The 14,746-nt window shown below is 36.0% G+C and overlaps 1 protein-coding gene across 1 annotated transcript; it reads left to right on the plus strand.

The window, feature by feature from the left end:
• Positions 1-498: 498 nt before the first annotated feature.
• LOC122991745 (retinitis pigmentosa 1-like 1 protein) lies at positions 499-14,481 on the plus strand. The gene is made up of 11 exons (XM_044365024.1): positions 499-829; positions 1,712-2,002; positions 3,750-4,028; positions 4,754-4,864; positions 5,079-5,141; positions 5,469-5,633; positions 6,149-6,181; positions 6,640-6,882; positions 8,119-8,724; positions 10,036-10,122; positions 12,378-14,481. The coding sequence occupies exons 1-11, from the start codon at positions 781-783 to the stop codon at positions 12,710-12,712; spliced, it is 2,262 nt and encodes a 753-aa protein (XP_044220959.1). The 5' UTR covers positions 499-780; the 3' UTR covers positions 12,713-14,481.
• Positions 14,482-14,746: the final 265 nt, after the last annotated feature.

The following is a 14,746-nucleotide window of genomic DNA, read 5'->3' on the forward strand; positions in this document are numbered from 1 at the left end:
AACACAAGTTTCAGTGTAGGAGACACAACCATGATTGTTTATTTTCGGTGGTGTCTTGAAGTCCTGAAACATTTCCATGAACACATATCTCACATTCCTGTAGCCCGCAGAATGAGAAGAGGAATATCCTGTATAAATACCAAGGTCAATGTCCGGTATTTTCAAACTAAATCATATGCTATGACCACTCCAGTAAAAAAAAGTAATTAAAAGTGTGAGACTAAATATGAAATTTCTTAAAAAGGAAATGAATAAACAAAACTATGCCACATCTTTATAGTAACAAATGTAGCCTTTTAGCGCAGACTGACAAGAGAAGGATTTGAGGTCAATGTGGAAAAGTATGGAGATAAAAACACTCGAGTTAGCAAATATTTGTTGTAATTCCTATATATTCCATGATATCCAAGATTATTGACTTATTTGATTTGTTCTCTTACAAAGTTTCAACGTAAACTAAAGGTCTTATTGTGAAGAATCACCATGCAAACTCCATCCGCTGCTGACCATAAAAAACCAGAAACTCAGGTGTTGCGTACCTGCGCGTCTGTACGAGTAACTTTCGCTTTGGGAAGTTTTCCGACGTTTATCCACCAAACACACCCTTTGGTTAACCTGCGGATACTCTTTGTTTCAGACCTGCCCGAACCTGTTCCAGGAAAAAGAACACATGAACTTTTCGACTTATTTTATCTGGAAGTTGTTAACCTGTTTGTTCCTGTAACACCTGCGAAGACCAGAAGGGAAGTACGGCGGCTACGTACAAGTGATTTTTCTGCTATGGCTCATCGACATGTATTGGCCTATTTTTTCTGTGCTTTCGCCCTAGGTGAGTTTCTTAGTTGTGCTTGTTTTTTTAAGCTTTGCAGTGCGGACATAAAAACTACAGTACAGAAGGTTAAAACCTACGAGACTGACTCAGGCCTGACAGGATATGACATGTTAATGATTTACCTCAGTTGTACGATTCAAGTTGTGAGTATTAATCTTATCATATTTTCAGTTAATGCTGTTCCATTTATAGCCTAGCTTACCAGAGGGACAAGGTGAGAGATATATCCCAAAACAACATTTATTTGTATGCAGATTTCACTGATTTATTACACCTGTAATTACACCTGTACAATCAAATAATTCAACAACTCTGCAATAATGTCACACTATCTTTAAGTTTGTTAGTCCAACAAACCCAAAGAGATTCAATTTACTATCACATAAGAAAAGCAACAAATTATTGGTTGGAACTAGGGAATGTTAAATGTTTGAATCAGTAATTGATTACTATTACAAAATAGTTGCAGGTTATTTTTCTGTCAAACAGCTAATCGATTAATCGACTAGCTGTTGCAGCTCCACAGAGATGTATTCTTGAAAAAAAATAGGACTGAATTATATCAAAGGATTTGACAATGTAAATAAAACATTGAAGGTCTATTATTTACTTGCTTTTTCTGGAGCTTCTAACCCTGTTACATGGTCTTCATCAGAGGATGGAGTTGTCATCATGTGACCATGGAACTTCTGTCATGTGATAGCAGGTGGTCCTTTCTCTGGTGTCAGATGTGAATTTTGATGGCAGCTGAACAATCTCCATGACAACCGTGCAACTCCATCCGCTGCTGCACACAAAACATAGTTGAAAGCAAGTTGTTACCATGTCCTTTAATCTTGAATCCTGAATATTCCTACAATTCTCCATTTTCTGTGTTAGTTACAGGACAGTCTCCACAATATGCACTCAAGGGGCGGGAGGTCAAACTAATACCATCCATCCCTGAAAATCCTGATGATATTCTGTGGAAACATAAAGGCCACAAAGCGGTAGAGTATGATGGCACGCAGCAGATGGTGTTCGGCACTTATGAAAACAGGGTGACTCTTGACTGGATTACTGCAGAGCTCACTATCACACATCTCACATATGAAGACAGTGGAGACTATGAGTTGGAAATAACCAAGGGTAGAAGGGTTCATCGTTCAAATCACAAATTAGAGGTCATGGGTAAGTTTTTTACTTTTGAACTTTTTCAACCCTTTACATATTAAAGTAGATATACAGTAAGTCAGTCAGTGTTATGAACGTTGATACCTGCATTCCCTTTAAGTTGATGTGTTGCCATAGTAACTCAGTAAAACTTCATAGCTTTCAAGGAATTGTTGTTTAAGTTCATAAAAAACCAACACAACACAAAACAATATCCGGTTCAGCAGTAGACTCACAACTGTCACTGCCACTGCCAATATGAAGTATTGAATCCTTTCATGTTTTATGTTTTACAACTTTGCATTGACACTAAACAGAAAACAGACTTTTTATTGTAAGAGTTTCAGTTCTGCAATGTAAGACATTGTGCATAAAACAAACTGTTGCTCGGGCATTTTTCCAGTTGCAACATTATGGTAGAGTGACAATGAGAAAGCTGTTAAAAAAAAACCTTCACATGGTCTGTGGGTTAGTGTTTCTCAGAAGATGTGGGAGACTATGAAACAAAGTGGTTAATGGCTCTATGTTCTGATGAGACGGAAACCATGTTTTATCTTGTCAAACACCACACATCAGAAGCATGGTGGCGGTAGGTTGAGTGAAAATAAATGCAGCAAAATACTAAGAAATCTTGAGGAAAACCTGTTGCAACTGGCAAGGTAATCGTGACTTGTAAGAAGATTTATTCTCTAGCAATCCAGTTCAGAGTTTGTAATAAATTTTGAGCTCAAGCAACAAAGAATGGGGGGAAACTGCACTGGCCAGATGTGCAAGGCTGATAGAAACCTTTTCACTCAGAGTCAAGGCTGTTATGCTGCTTACACTAAATAATGTGGACCTAAGAGGTGGCAAATACATGTGTTTTACTGTCAACTCAGTTTAGATCACTTGTTTAGGATTTGTTTTTACTTTCAAGAGTTGAATGTAAACCTCAATAGCTTTTTTAAGCTTTGAAAGGGTGTGTGTTTCAAATTGATAATTTCAACACAGTTGAAAGTTTACTGTTTTTGATAATGCATTTCCATGTGTGTAGTGAGGATATTAAGTTATCAAACCAGTATTATCACTTATTAAGTCACCTATAAAATGGATTTTATAGTTGGCCTGCTGGTTTTAGTAGCCCTCCAGAAAATATTGGTCAGTTGTATGATCAGTGCCAAAGCAGGGATTAGTGTGACTTTCTTATATTGCAGTAGAAAATGAGTTGATATGGATGGATGAACAAAGCAACTGACTTTGACGTGTCCTGTGTCTTGCACTAGTAGTCAGTGTTTGTTTCTTTTAACCGTTCTTTCCCTCACATTGACCAAGTGTGATGGTCTAACCCTAACCACACTGTTAAAAATTAATTTGTCATGGCCTGTATGTTCCCCTGACCTTTAAACCAAGTAGTTATACTTTTCTAAACCTAATTATGCCTTAAATGTAGAGGCAGTGGATCAGAAGACAACAAGTGTCATTTTGTAATAATGAAGATTTATAGATAGGAATTAATAATGATAATAATGATGATGATGTCCCTGCCATTGTTATTTTATTTCTCTTACTGAATTCTGTTTTATTTTATTCTTTTCATACATCTTCTATGGAATACTAAATCAAATTTTTAGTAGTTTTATTAACATTTTATCTTGTCTTGCAATGCTAATTCTTGCTAAGCACTTTTTGCCTTTTATACCCTTTACCATGCTTTAAGTGTTTATGCAGGAATGTAATGTATGATGTTGTATAAATAATTTATTTCCATTTATGTTTTCGTATATAGACAAAGTTGCCAAGCCCACCATATCCTGTGAGATGATCGACGGCAGCGGCTCAGACAAACTTGGAATCCAGGCAACACTAATGTGCTCTGCAGAGCCCAGTCACCCTCAGTCGTTAATGAAGTTAGAGTGGAGCTCACGGCCTGGCCAGCCAGTGCAGCCTGGCCCAAACATAACAATATCTCTGGGGGATGGATATGATGATGAAGAATACAGTTGTAGTGTGAGCAACCCTCTGAGTAATGAAAGAGCTACATTCATTGCAAAGGATTGCTACCCTGGTAAGATTTCACTGTAGATTTTGTCATTTCAAGCAAATATACCTTCAGAAAACTACAGTAATTTACATTGGATTATGGCTCCAACTAATGTTTCCATTATTAATTCATCTGATGAGTATTTTCTTGATTAATCGCTTTGTCTATAAAATTTAAAAAAGAAAATAGTGTAAAACACCTGTTATGATTTCTAAGAGTCCAAGGTGACATCTTCAAATCACTTGTTTTGTCTTAACAACAGTTTAAAATCCAAAGATATTCAGTTTACAATCATGTATGACACAGAAAAGCTTCATATCCTCACATTTGAGAAGCTGCAATCAGCAAATTTTGGGCATTTTTTCTTAAAAATGACTAAAACAATAATTCGATTAGTCGCTGTTTAATTTTCTGTTGATCAACTAATCAATTAATCAACTAATAAGAAACCCATACCTGCACTGCTGCATTGACAGTAACATTAAATGCGAAGCTGAGATTTTGATCTTTCAAAGATTTCTTTTTTTTACAGTGATAACATTATGAAAATAGAAAATTAAACACACAGATGATGTGTACCTTATCAATAATAATGGAATAAATGTATTGTATGTATGTATTGTATATTATCATAAATCTAGACTGAAATGTCCAGGGTTACGGTACAACAGTATGTGAATGTTGTTATAGTGATGTAATGTTGTGTACTAAGAGGTTGCTGTAAGTTTGACTTTTGTATTTCTGTGCAGACAAAAGTTCATCTACAGGACTGATTATCGGCCTCGTCATCTTGTTTTCAATTATCGCTCTACTCCTACTCCTGCTCCTGGGCTTCATATTCCGTAGAAAACTTGCTAAAGGTACAGTGTCTGTGTGTTCTCAGAGGTTTACTGAATATAACAATAACGCATGGAGCCATTTCTATCCGGGACAAGGTTCTTTGCCATTTAGAGATCCCATGTTCCTACAGGACTACCAGCAGTGTGTAGACAAAAGCATTTATGTGCAGACATTTTGTATAAAACTAAAACATACTGTTTCTTTTCGTCTTTTCCTGTCCTCTTGCTCTTCCAGCATGCTGTGAAAAAGGAAAAAGAGGTGATTTAGAACAGTCACCAGGAGAACGGAGAATGGAAGGTACGATACTCTGTTTTCGTTGGTCAGTCTCAGATGTAGGGCTGCAAGTAACGTTTTTTTTTTATCATCAATTCACCTGACCATTTTATTGAGATTAATTCACAGGTTTACAAAATGCCAGAAAATAACAAAATGCCCATCACAAGTTGTCTTTAGATTTGCTTGTTTTGTCAGACTAACTGACCAAAACCCCAAAACATTTGATTTATAATGAATTATTTGTAATTTATTATATTGAGGATTCATAATGGGTATTGATTCATTATGTCATTCAAAATGATGCAGTCCATGGCTTTCATGTGAAAAATTTGTCAATTTCTTTGTCAGGGTCAGATAACAAGGCATCTGAGATTGAGGAAAATCAGCCATTCCTTGACAGAGCACCCACACTTCCCTCTAAACAGCTACTTCGCTCATTGGTCCAAACGGAGCCTAATGACTCTGCTAGTGAACACAAAGAAGCCAAATACTCAGATCCAGACACTGAAAAAGGTAAAGGATGCTGAATGTTATACTTTCTGATTTGGGTTGTTTTATGTTCCTGTTTTAGGCTATAGGCAGGTTTATAACAACTTTCACTTTTGCTAAGAAACATGTAAATATGTGCTATCACAGTGGCAAAAACATGGGTTTAAAGCAAATAAGGAATATATTTCTAATAATGGATAAAGAACATTTTGCATTGTCATTTTCTCTCTGAATGTCATTTATCTGCTGTTAAGCCCTGATCAGGAGTGCAAAAAACAAAATTTGTATCAAATAATTTTAAATGATAATAATAAAACCTTCATTGTATGTAAATATTTGGCTTGTGGATGCCTCACATTGCCTTTTAGGACTAACATAAATATCAAGAATTGTGCTTATGAGTAGAGAATAGAGTGATGAAATTTAGATAATTTCAGGGAATGACATGTGACACAAATCATAACTGACTGAAACTATTACGGAATGAATCAGTAATCATTTTATGTTTAATTCCTATCTTCTTTTTTTTTCTTTTACAGCACAAGAAGTATCTGATCGGTTGTCACAAAAAGGTTACACCAACACAAATGTTGTTATTATAACTGTTACATGGTATAAAGGGTGCAGCCAATTAATTTTACTGGTTTTAACTGTTCACTCTTTCCAGGGTGTGTCATGGAAACTAGAAAGCGTTTTGAGGCAGACAATGGTGGACAGATTTTCCCCTCAAAATTGTATCTCTAACATGTAAAAAAATCAATTAACAATTAGATAAGCCAGACAAAAGCAGCAAGTACTCACTGGTTATGAAACTAGTGAATATTTGTCATTTTTGCTTTATAAATGACTAAAATGTAAGTCCATAATTAAAAGTGATAATCATCCATTTTATGTTGATCAACTATTGATTTAAGTAAGTTCAACACTACTTACCCGGACTGTTTGACTCTCAACTTCTGCTTCTGTATGTTTCATCTCTTAAAGCATTCTTTTTCTGCAATTTATTTTCTTCTTTGTGTTTCATGTTTAGGGAAGAATGCAGACAAACCTCTTTTCTCTCCTGGTCCTGAGCCTCCCTCACATCTGGATGTGAATACTGAGCCTGTCCATCATGCTAGCAAGGACAAAGAAGCTGATGCAGATGTAGTCAGAGAACCCACAGAGAATGAGCCCCCACAATGTGATTCGTCGAACTCTGAGGAGGCAAATAAACCAGACTACAGTGAGGACATGCAGTGTGATGTGCAATCACCCACTTCTCCCAAACAGACAGGTTTGGAAACTACATGTCTGAGTTAGATTCAGAATAATCACAGAGAAAAAAAAAAACATTCAGGGAAACACAGCAGAAACTAAGCCACAATAAAGAGACATTCCAGACATCCCAAAAAATTATATTACTAAATCATTCACAAACACAAAATTCACAACTATTAATTAACACTATGCTGATGATTCTCAGGTCTTCACTTTTAAAACCCAGCAATGAGTGCGGCTGGTCTCACATTCTACTCTGTTTATCAAATGTTAAGTAATGGATATGAGAGAACATCCGAGAGAAAAGCTCATATGACCCCCAAAATTCTGTCTAGCATGGTGCCTGTAATCTTGGTGTGTGTAACTGTCCTTTGCATTCCTGTCATTTCTGTCTTTTGCTGACTTTGAAATGGTAATTCATGTGTTCATATCGACTTGGCTAGATCACTGTAACTATTCTATTCTAAGACCATCTCCTGCCTCCGTCTACAAAATGCTGCTGCCAGGCAGTTAACCTAATCTGTGGGCAGTCACTGGCTACTTTTTGAGATTTAGGATTGACTTTAAAACTTTACTGATTAGTCTCAGAGCCCTTAATCTCTGACATGCCGATACAAATTATGTTTATAATAATTTTTATTACTTTGTAAATGTATCTCATTCAAATGGCTTTGCAACTTGTTTGGATAACTAGACTGGATAACAAACAACTAAGTTGTCGAAAATATATGTGTGTATTTATATGATGAAGTATTTTGAGCATGTATGCCTTTCACTGTACAGTATAGCAGTCTTATGTGAAACTGAGGATCAGTACAGTGCCACTGGATGAAACCAAGACATCTAAGTTAGTTTGTGCATACTTGATAATATCAGATACACATTACAAACGGTGTAGCAGCAGGAGTTACAATTATTTACTGATTATTCTAGACCATGGCAGATAAGAAAAATCTTTCCAGTATGTCCTGGGTCTTAGAAGAAAGAATTAAAGTCAACCAGTTATTACCCTTTAAAAATGACTGCACAATTAGGATTTATTTGATTCACTTTATTGTTCATTTTAATGCAGACCATAGTTCACTTGAAAGATGGCTTCTTAGCTTTGCTTGTTTTTAAAACCTCCCTGGAGTAAGACTGATTAATTTTAAACCAAAGCTGCCTATGAACAATTTAATCACTTTGCAGATTGTTAACAGACTGTTGCAGTGTTTTATTTGCAATTTCTCATACTTTTTATTGTCTGTTTTAGAGCCAGAAAAGGAGGCAGATGAGGATGAAGAAGAAAAGTCTGTTCCTGCCAGTGGTGTCCCTCCTCCTTCTCCTCAGCCTCGTCCCTCTTTGATCCAAAGCTCTCCACATATGTCACCTGAGGACATCACTGTTAACCTCAAGGAAGATTCCAACTCAGATCAGGTCACTGGAGAAACTGCAGAGAAAAATCACATGGAGTCTAACTCAGCAGATGACTCTAGTGAGGAGAAACAGTCGTCCACCATTTCTGACCAGAAAGGCTCAGAAACAACTGCACATGAGCAAGATTCACACTTGGCACAGGGAGAAACTGACAAAAGAGAAGATAACCAGCAAGAAACTGACAAACCAGTTTCTGAAGATGAAAAAGAATCTGATGGTGTAGGTGATCAGGAAGCAATAGATAAGGCACAGAATCAGTCTGTAGCTACCTCCCAGCAGCCTCAGAGTGCCACACTGACAACACCAGACAACAGTAACAACAATACCTGTCAAGAGTCTCTGGACACTGCCCAGGCAGAGCCAGAACAAGAGAACAAGACCACACATGACTCAGATGAGTCTGAGAGACAGCCAGACAGCAGCACAGCAGAGAGAAAAAAAAGTGAGTGTCAATCTGTTGAAGAGAAAAAAGAGGTCCAGTGTGGCCCAAAAGAAGGAAGCCAGGCAACATGAGCCTGAATAACAAAGAAAAGGTGAAGTTGTTGAATAGCTTCCCTAAAAGCTGATAGTGAAAGTGAAGTTGTAAAAGTGACATAACACACAGGAGACAAAAGAGAAAATTCCATGCAAAGATGTAATGATAAAGAGTTATAAGACAGTATAACATCCAAAGAAAATCCAAAGAAAGTTGTTTTATTAGATGTTCCACTTCAAAATTCAGATGGAAAGATTTTTATAACAAAGCAAGATGGGAACCAACGTAAAACAAGCAAATGAGCCAAGAAAATAATGGTTTACAGTAGATGAAAAGTGAAGCTTGCCCTGCTTGTTAAAAAAAAAGTAACAATATAAAAGGCTCACTGTCTCCTTTAACCTTAATCCTACCAACTTGGGTACTTGCAGACCCCAGAGGTATACTTTTTGTCATATCTCACAGGTGTTTTATTCTGTTGTTGCAATTGTTCATGACTGAATCAATTTGTTCCTAATGAATTCATTCATTGTTTTCTGTGTCTGTTTTAATTAATGCTTTTTAAAAAATACTAATGTATCGGGGTCCTGGGAGACCCCAGTCAAAAGCCAATTCCGTCTATGCAGTTTTCATAGATAGAACTATTTATTGAGTTCATGTTTGCTATGGGTCCTAATTTAAAGTATCACACACTGTCAGAGGGATAGGGGACATTCTGTCAGTCATTTTGAAGGCTTTGTAGAATGATTGTACTTGGGATAAAAGCCGCAATTTGTATTAAAGATTAGTTTATATTTTCATTTTACACTATATGCAAACTAACAATCTGTTAATCTGTTTTTTTCAGATGACATTAATTACATAACTAATAATGTTTTGAGAAGAAGTAAGTTAACATTTCCCTATTGTTTGTTGTTTGTTGTTTCTTACAGTAGTTTATTCTTGGGGTCCACAGGGCACCCTGTCGGTGGTTTTTGTATATTAAATATGTTGCTAGGATGAGGGTTAAGTCAGTCATACCAGTATGCTATCTTCATAACTAAAGAAAACAAAACTAAAGAAAGATTAAAAAACAAAAGAGTCAGCCGGCTTATACGCAATGAACAGACCAGTCCTTATCTTTACATTGTAGAATACAGAACGCAGTGAGATTTAGATAATTTCAGGGAATGGCATGTGAAACAAATCATAATTGATTGAAACTATTACGGACTGAACCAGTAATCATTTTATGTTTAATTCCTATCTTTTTTTCTGGTTTTAACTGTTCGCTCTTTCCAGGTTACGTCATGAAAGTTAAAGAACGTTTTGAGGCAAACAATGGTGGACAGACTACCCCCAAAAGACCACCAGCAGACACAAGGAAAGGTAATTTTTGTTAGCTAACGCTGCAACTAATACTTATTTTCATACCAGTTACTCTTTTGATTATTTTCTCCATGTGATTCCTCGAACTCTGAGGAGGCAAATAAACCAGACAGTGAGGACATGCAGTATGATATGCAATCATCCACTGCTCCTGAACAAATAGGTTTGGAAACTACATTGTCTGAGTTAGATTCAGAATAGTAACAGGGAAAAAAAGCATTCACGAAAACACAGCAGAAACTAACCCGCAATGAAAAGACATTCTAGTTTCTGAACATGAAATGATAAATTAGATATGCAGAATTTAGGGTTGGGTGATATGACAATGTATACCATGGTAGGATAGAGACTTGTCACTTTACTTTACTGTTTATAGCAAGATAGTCATTGCTGTAATATCACAAGGTGTATTTGGTCATTGCAGATAATGCTGCAACTCAATGAACAATACTGTTGTATCAGTATGATGAAGCACCTTGATTTGTCAGGTATTTATTTTGCTGGATTAGCCAAAAAAGTCAGGAAATTGCCCATATTGTGATATATATTGCTCTATCACTGTAAAAGTACATATCCTTGTGTAATATCCATATTATACATAGTGCTGTAATGTTAGAGTTTATTAACTGACAGATATATATTATGCTGATTGATTTTGATCGTATGAAATGGACTTGTAGGTCCTTCTGCTTCCTTTTTCAAAGGAACAAATGTGTATCAGTCAGTCATTTAAAGCATACCTGCAGTTGTTATCGGCTCCTTGTCTTTGGTTTATTTCCTTGATCTTTACAATATGCTATAATTAGACTGTGTTGAAGAAGCCCAGTGATTCCATAGTTTTTTAGCAATTATAGACCTTTTTTTCTGATTTTCTGCTTTTATCAAAATTTAGAAAACAATATTTTTAAGTAATTTATTTCTTTTAAAACAAGGCTGAAGGTCTGAAGGTCACTAGCAATCTACTTTTTAAATGCAAATCTTTTATGATCTGATTGTGGCTTTTAGTCAAAGTATATCCTGCTATTTTAATCAGTCAACTAGATGAATATGTTGGAATTTTAGACTTGATTTGTTTTGATGAACAACAGAAGTTTCTCTGTTGTTAGACAAAATCTTCTCTTTCCCATCTCCTGCCCTGTGGTGTTCAACAGGGATCAATCCCAGGTTCTCTATTGTTTTCAAATTATATTACTGAATCATTCACAAACACAAAATTCAACCATTAATTAACACTATGCTGATGATTCTCAGGTCTTCACTTTTAAAACCCTGCAATGAGTGCGGCTGGTCTCACATTCTACTCTGTTTATCAAATGTTAAGTAATGGATATGAGAGAACATCCGAGAGATAAATTATTCAAATCCCAAATCATCTCATATGACCCCCAAAATTCTGTCTAGCATGGTGCCTGTAATTTTGGTGTGTGTAACTGTCCTTTGCATTCCTGTCATTTCTGTCTTTTGCTGACTTTGAAATGGTAATTCATGTGTTTATATCGACTAGATATAAGACTAGATCACTGCAACTATTCTATTCTAAGACCATCTCCTGCCTCCGTCTACAAAATGCTGCTGCCAGGCAGTTAACCTAATCTGTGGGCAGTCACTGGCTACTTTTTGAAATTTAGGATTGACTTTAAAACTTTACTGATTACTCTCAGAGCCCTTAATCTCTGACATGCTGATACAAATTATGTTCATAATCATTTTTATTACTTTGTAAATGTATCTCATTCAAATATTGAATATTGAAGTATTTTGAGCATGTATGCCTTTCACTGTACAGTACAGCAGTCTGATTTGAAACTGAGGATCAGTACAGTGCCACTGGATGAAACCAAGACATCTAAGTTAGTTTGTGCATACTTGATAATATCAGATACACATTACAAACGGTGTAGCAGCAGGAGTTACAATTATTTACTGATTATTCTAGACCATGGCAGATAAGAAAAATCTTTCCAGTATGTCCTGGGTCTTAGACGAAAGAATTAAAGTCAACCAGTTATTACCCTTTAAAAATGACTGCACAATTAGGATTTATTTGATTCACTTTATTGTTCATTTTAATGTAGACCATGGTTCACTTGAAAGATGGCTTCTTAGATTTGCTCATTTTTAAAACCTCCCTGGAGTAAGACTGATTAATTTTAAACCAAAGCTGCCTATGAACAATTTAATCACTTTGCAAATTCTTAGTAGACTGATGCAGTGTTTTATTTGCAATTTCTTATACTTTTTATTGTCTGTTTTAGAGCCAGAAAAGGAGGCAGATGAGGATGAGGAAGAAAAGTCTGTTCCTGCCAGTGGTGTCCCTCCTTCTTCTCCTCAGCCTCATCCCTCTTTGACCCAAAGCTCTCCACATATGTCACCTGAGGACATCACTGTTAACCTCAAGGAAGATTCCAACTCAGATCAGGTCACTGGAGAAACTGCAGAGAAAAATCACATGGAGTCTAACTCAACAGAAGAATCTGATGGTGTAGGTGATCAGGAATCAATAGATAAGGCACAGAATCAGTCTGTAGCTACCTCCCAGCAGCCTCAGAGTGCCACACTGACAACACCAGACAACACCAGACAACAGTAACACCAATACCTGTCAAGAGTCTCTAGACATTGCCCAGGCAGAGCCAGAACAAGAGGGCAAGACCACACATGACTCAGATGAGTCTGAGAGACAGCCAGACAGCAGCACAGCAGAGGAAGACAAAGATGAGTGTCAATCTGTTGAAGAGAAAAAAGAGGTCCAGTGTGGCCCAAAAGAAGGAAGGCAGGCAACATGAGCCAGGAAAGTAATAGTTTACATTAGGTAAAAAGTGAAGTGCACTACTTGTTCAAAAAAAAAAAGTAACAATATATATCACTGTCTCCTTTAACCTTAATCCTACCAACTTGGGTACTTGCAGACCCCAGAGGTATACTTTTTGTCATATCTCACAGGTGTTTTATTCTATTATTGCAATTGTTCATGACTTTGTCAGTCAATTTGTTCCTAATGAATTCATTCATTGTTTTCTGTTTCTGTTTTAATTAATGCTTTTTAAAAAATACTAATGTATCGCGGTCCTGGGAGACCCCAGTCAAAAGCCAATTCCGTCTATGCAGTTTTCATAGATAGAACTATTTATTGAGTTCATGTTTGCTATGGGTCTTAATTTAAAGTACCACACACTGTCAGAGGGATAGGGGACATTCTGTCAGTCATTTTGAAGGCTTTGTAGAATGATTGTACTTGGGATAAAAGCTGCAATTTGTGTCAAAGATTAGTTTATATTTTCATTTTACACAATATGCAAATTAACTGTAACTTTCCTAAAATAATAATAATAATCTGTTTGTTTTTTCAGATGACATTAATAGCATAACTAATAATGTTTTGACAAGAAAAAAAGTTAACATTTTGCTATAATGGTTGTTTCTCACAGTAGTGTATTCTTGGGGTCCCCAGGGCCCCCCGTCGGTGCTTTTTGTATGTTAAATATGTTGCGGCGAGGATGAGGGTTAAGCCAGCCATACCAGTATGCTATCTTCATAACTGAAGAAAACAAAACTAAAGAAAGATTAAACAAACAAAAGAGTCAGCCAACTTATACACAGTGAACAGTCAGTCTCAGAGAGACATTATGCATGCATTATGTATGTATGACCCTACAGAGATGACACTTTATAGTTTGAAGGAAGGGACTGCCAGAGAAGACTTTTTCTTGATTTATCTCTTGTTTCTTGTGTATCATTTTTCATTGTTTGTTTGTTTTTCACAAAAGGTAAACTCTTAAATCATTTTAAGTGCACAAATCATACAAATGCGTTGCTCTGACCTTTGACCTAACATATTAGGAAGACACTACATTGACAATAGAAATGAACACTAATCTTATAAAGCTGAAACTATGACTTTTGACTTTACTCATAATGAATACACTAAGGTGAAAAAATAACTTAAAAAACAGATCTTTGTTGTTTATTAGGATCCAAAACCTTCATTGAAGGTGATTTAGGAGAATATCAGCATTAGTATCAGATTCTTGTGGATTCATAAAGGACTGAAAAATATACTATGTAATATTATGATGCTGTATACTGCTGCATTATAAAAGTAACCCCCATACACACTTTTAAAAAGATCAAATGAGGGTTCACTGTCAGATGTGTTTTCTTCTATGTGTTTAAAACAAGGCTTCTTGCACTCATTAATCTTGAGGCTGGCTTATTTCTGCTAATTAACTGCTGTGATAATAATTCCAATTTCTCAGAGTTCAGGGTGTATTTTTAATTATTCATTTGTCTCACTGTACTTTTTGCTGATGTTTTGGGTATTGTTTATTGCACTGACCAGTAAATTCATTTCTAGTGTGATTGTGATTTGTAAGCAGTTTATTTCCTCTTCAATATCGGTTTGATATACACTAAAAGCTCAGATTTCAGTTTCTTTAAATTGTTTATAGAAATATCTTAGTAATAGTACCAGAATCTTTATTGAAGGTTGCAGGGTTTGCCTTAAAATTCCTGAAGAAAGCTGAGAAATGGAGCCAACAAATGTACAGAAGAAACCATGCATCAAGAGAAAAATGATTATTGAAATGAAATATAATACATTTGCAATGAAATAGGAGGAAAATAA

The sequence above is a fragment of the Thunnus albacares genome, chromosome 11, assembly GCF_914725855.1.
Source record: "Thunnus albacares chromosome 11, fThuAlb1.1, whole genome shotgun sequence".
Lineage (NCBI taxonomy): Eukaryota > Metazoa > Chordata > Actinopteri > Scombriformes > Scombridae > Thunnus > Thunnus albacares.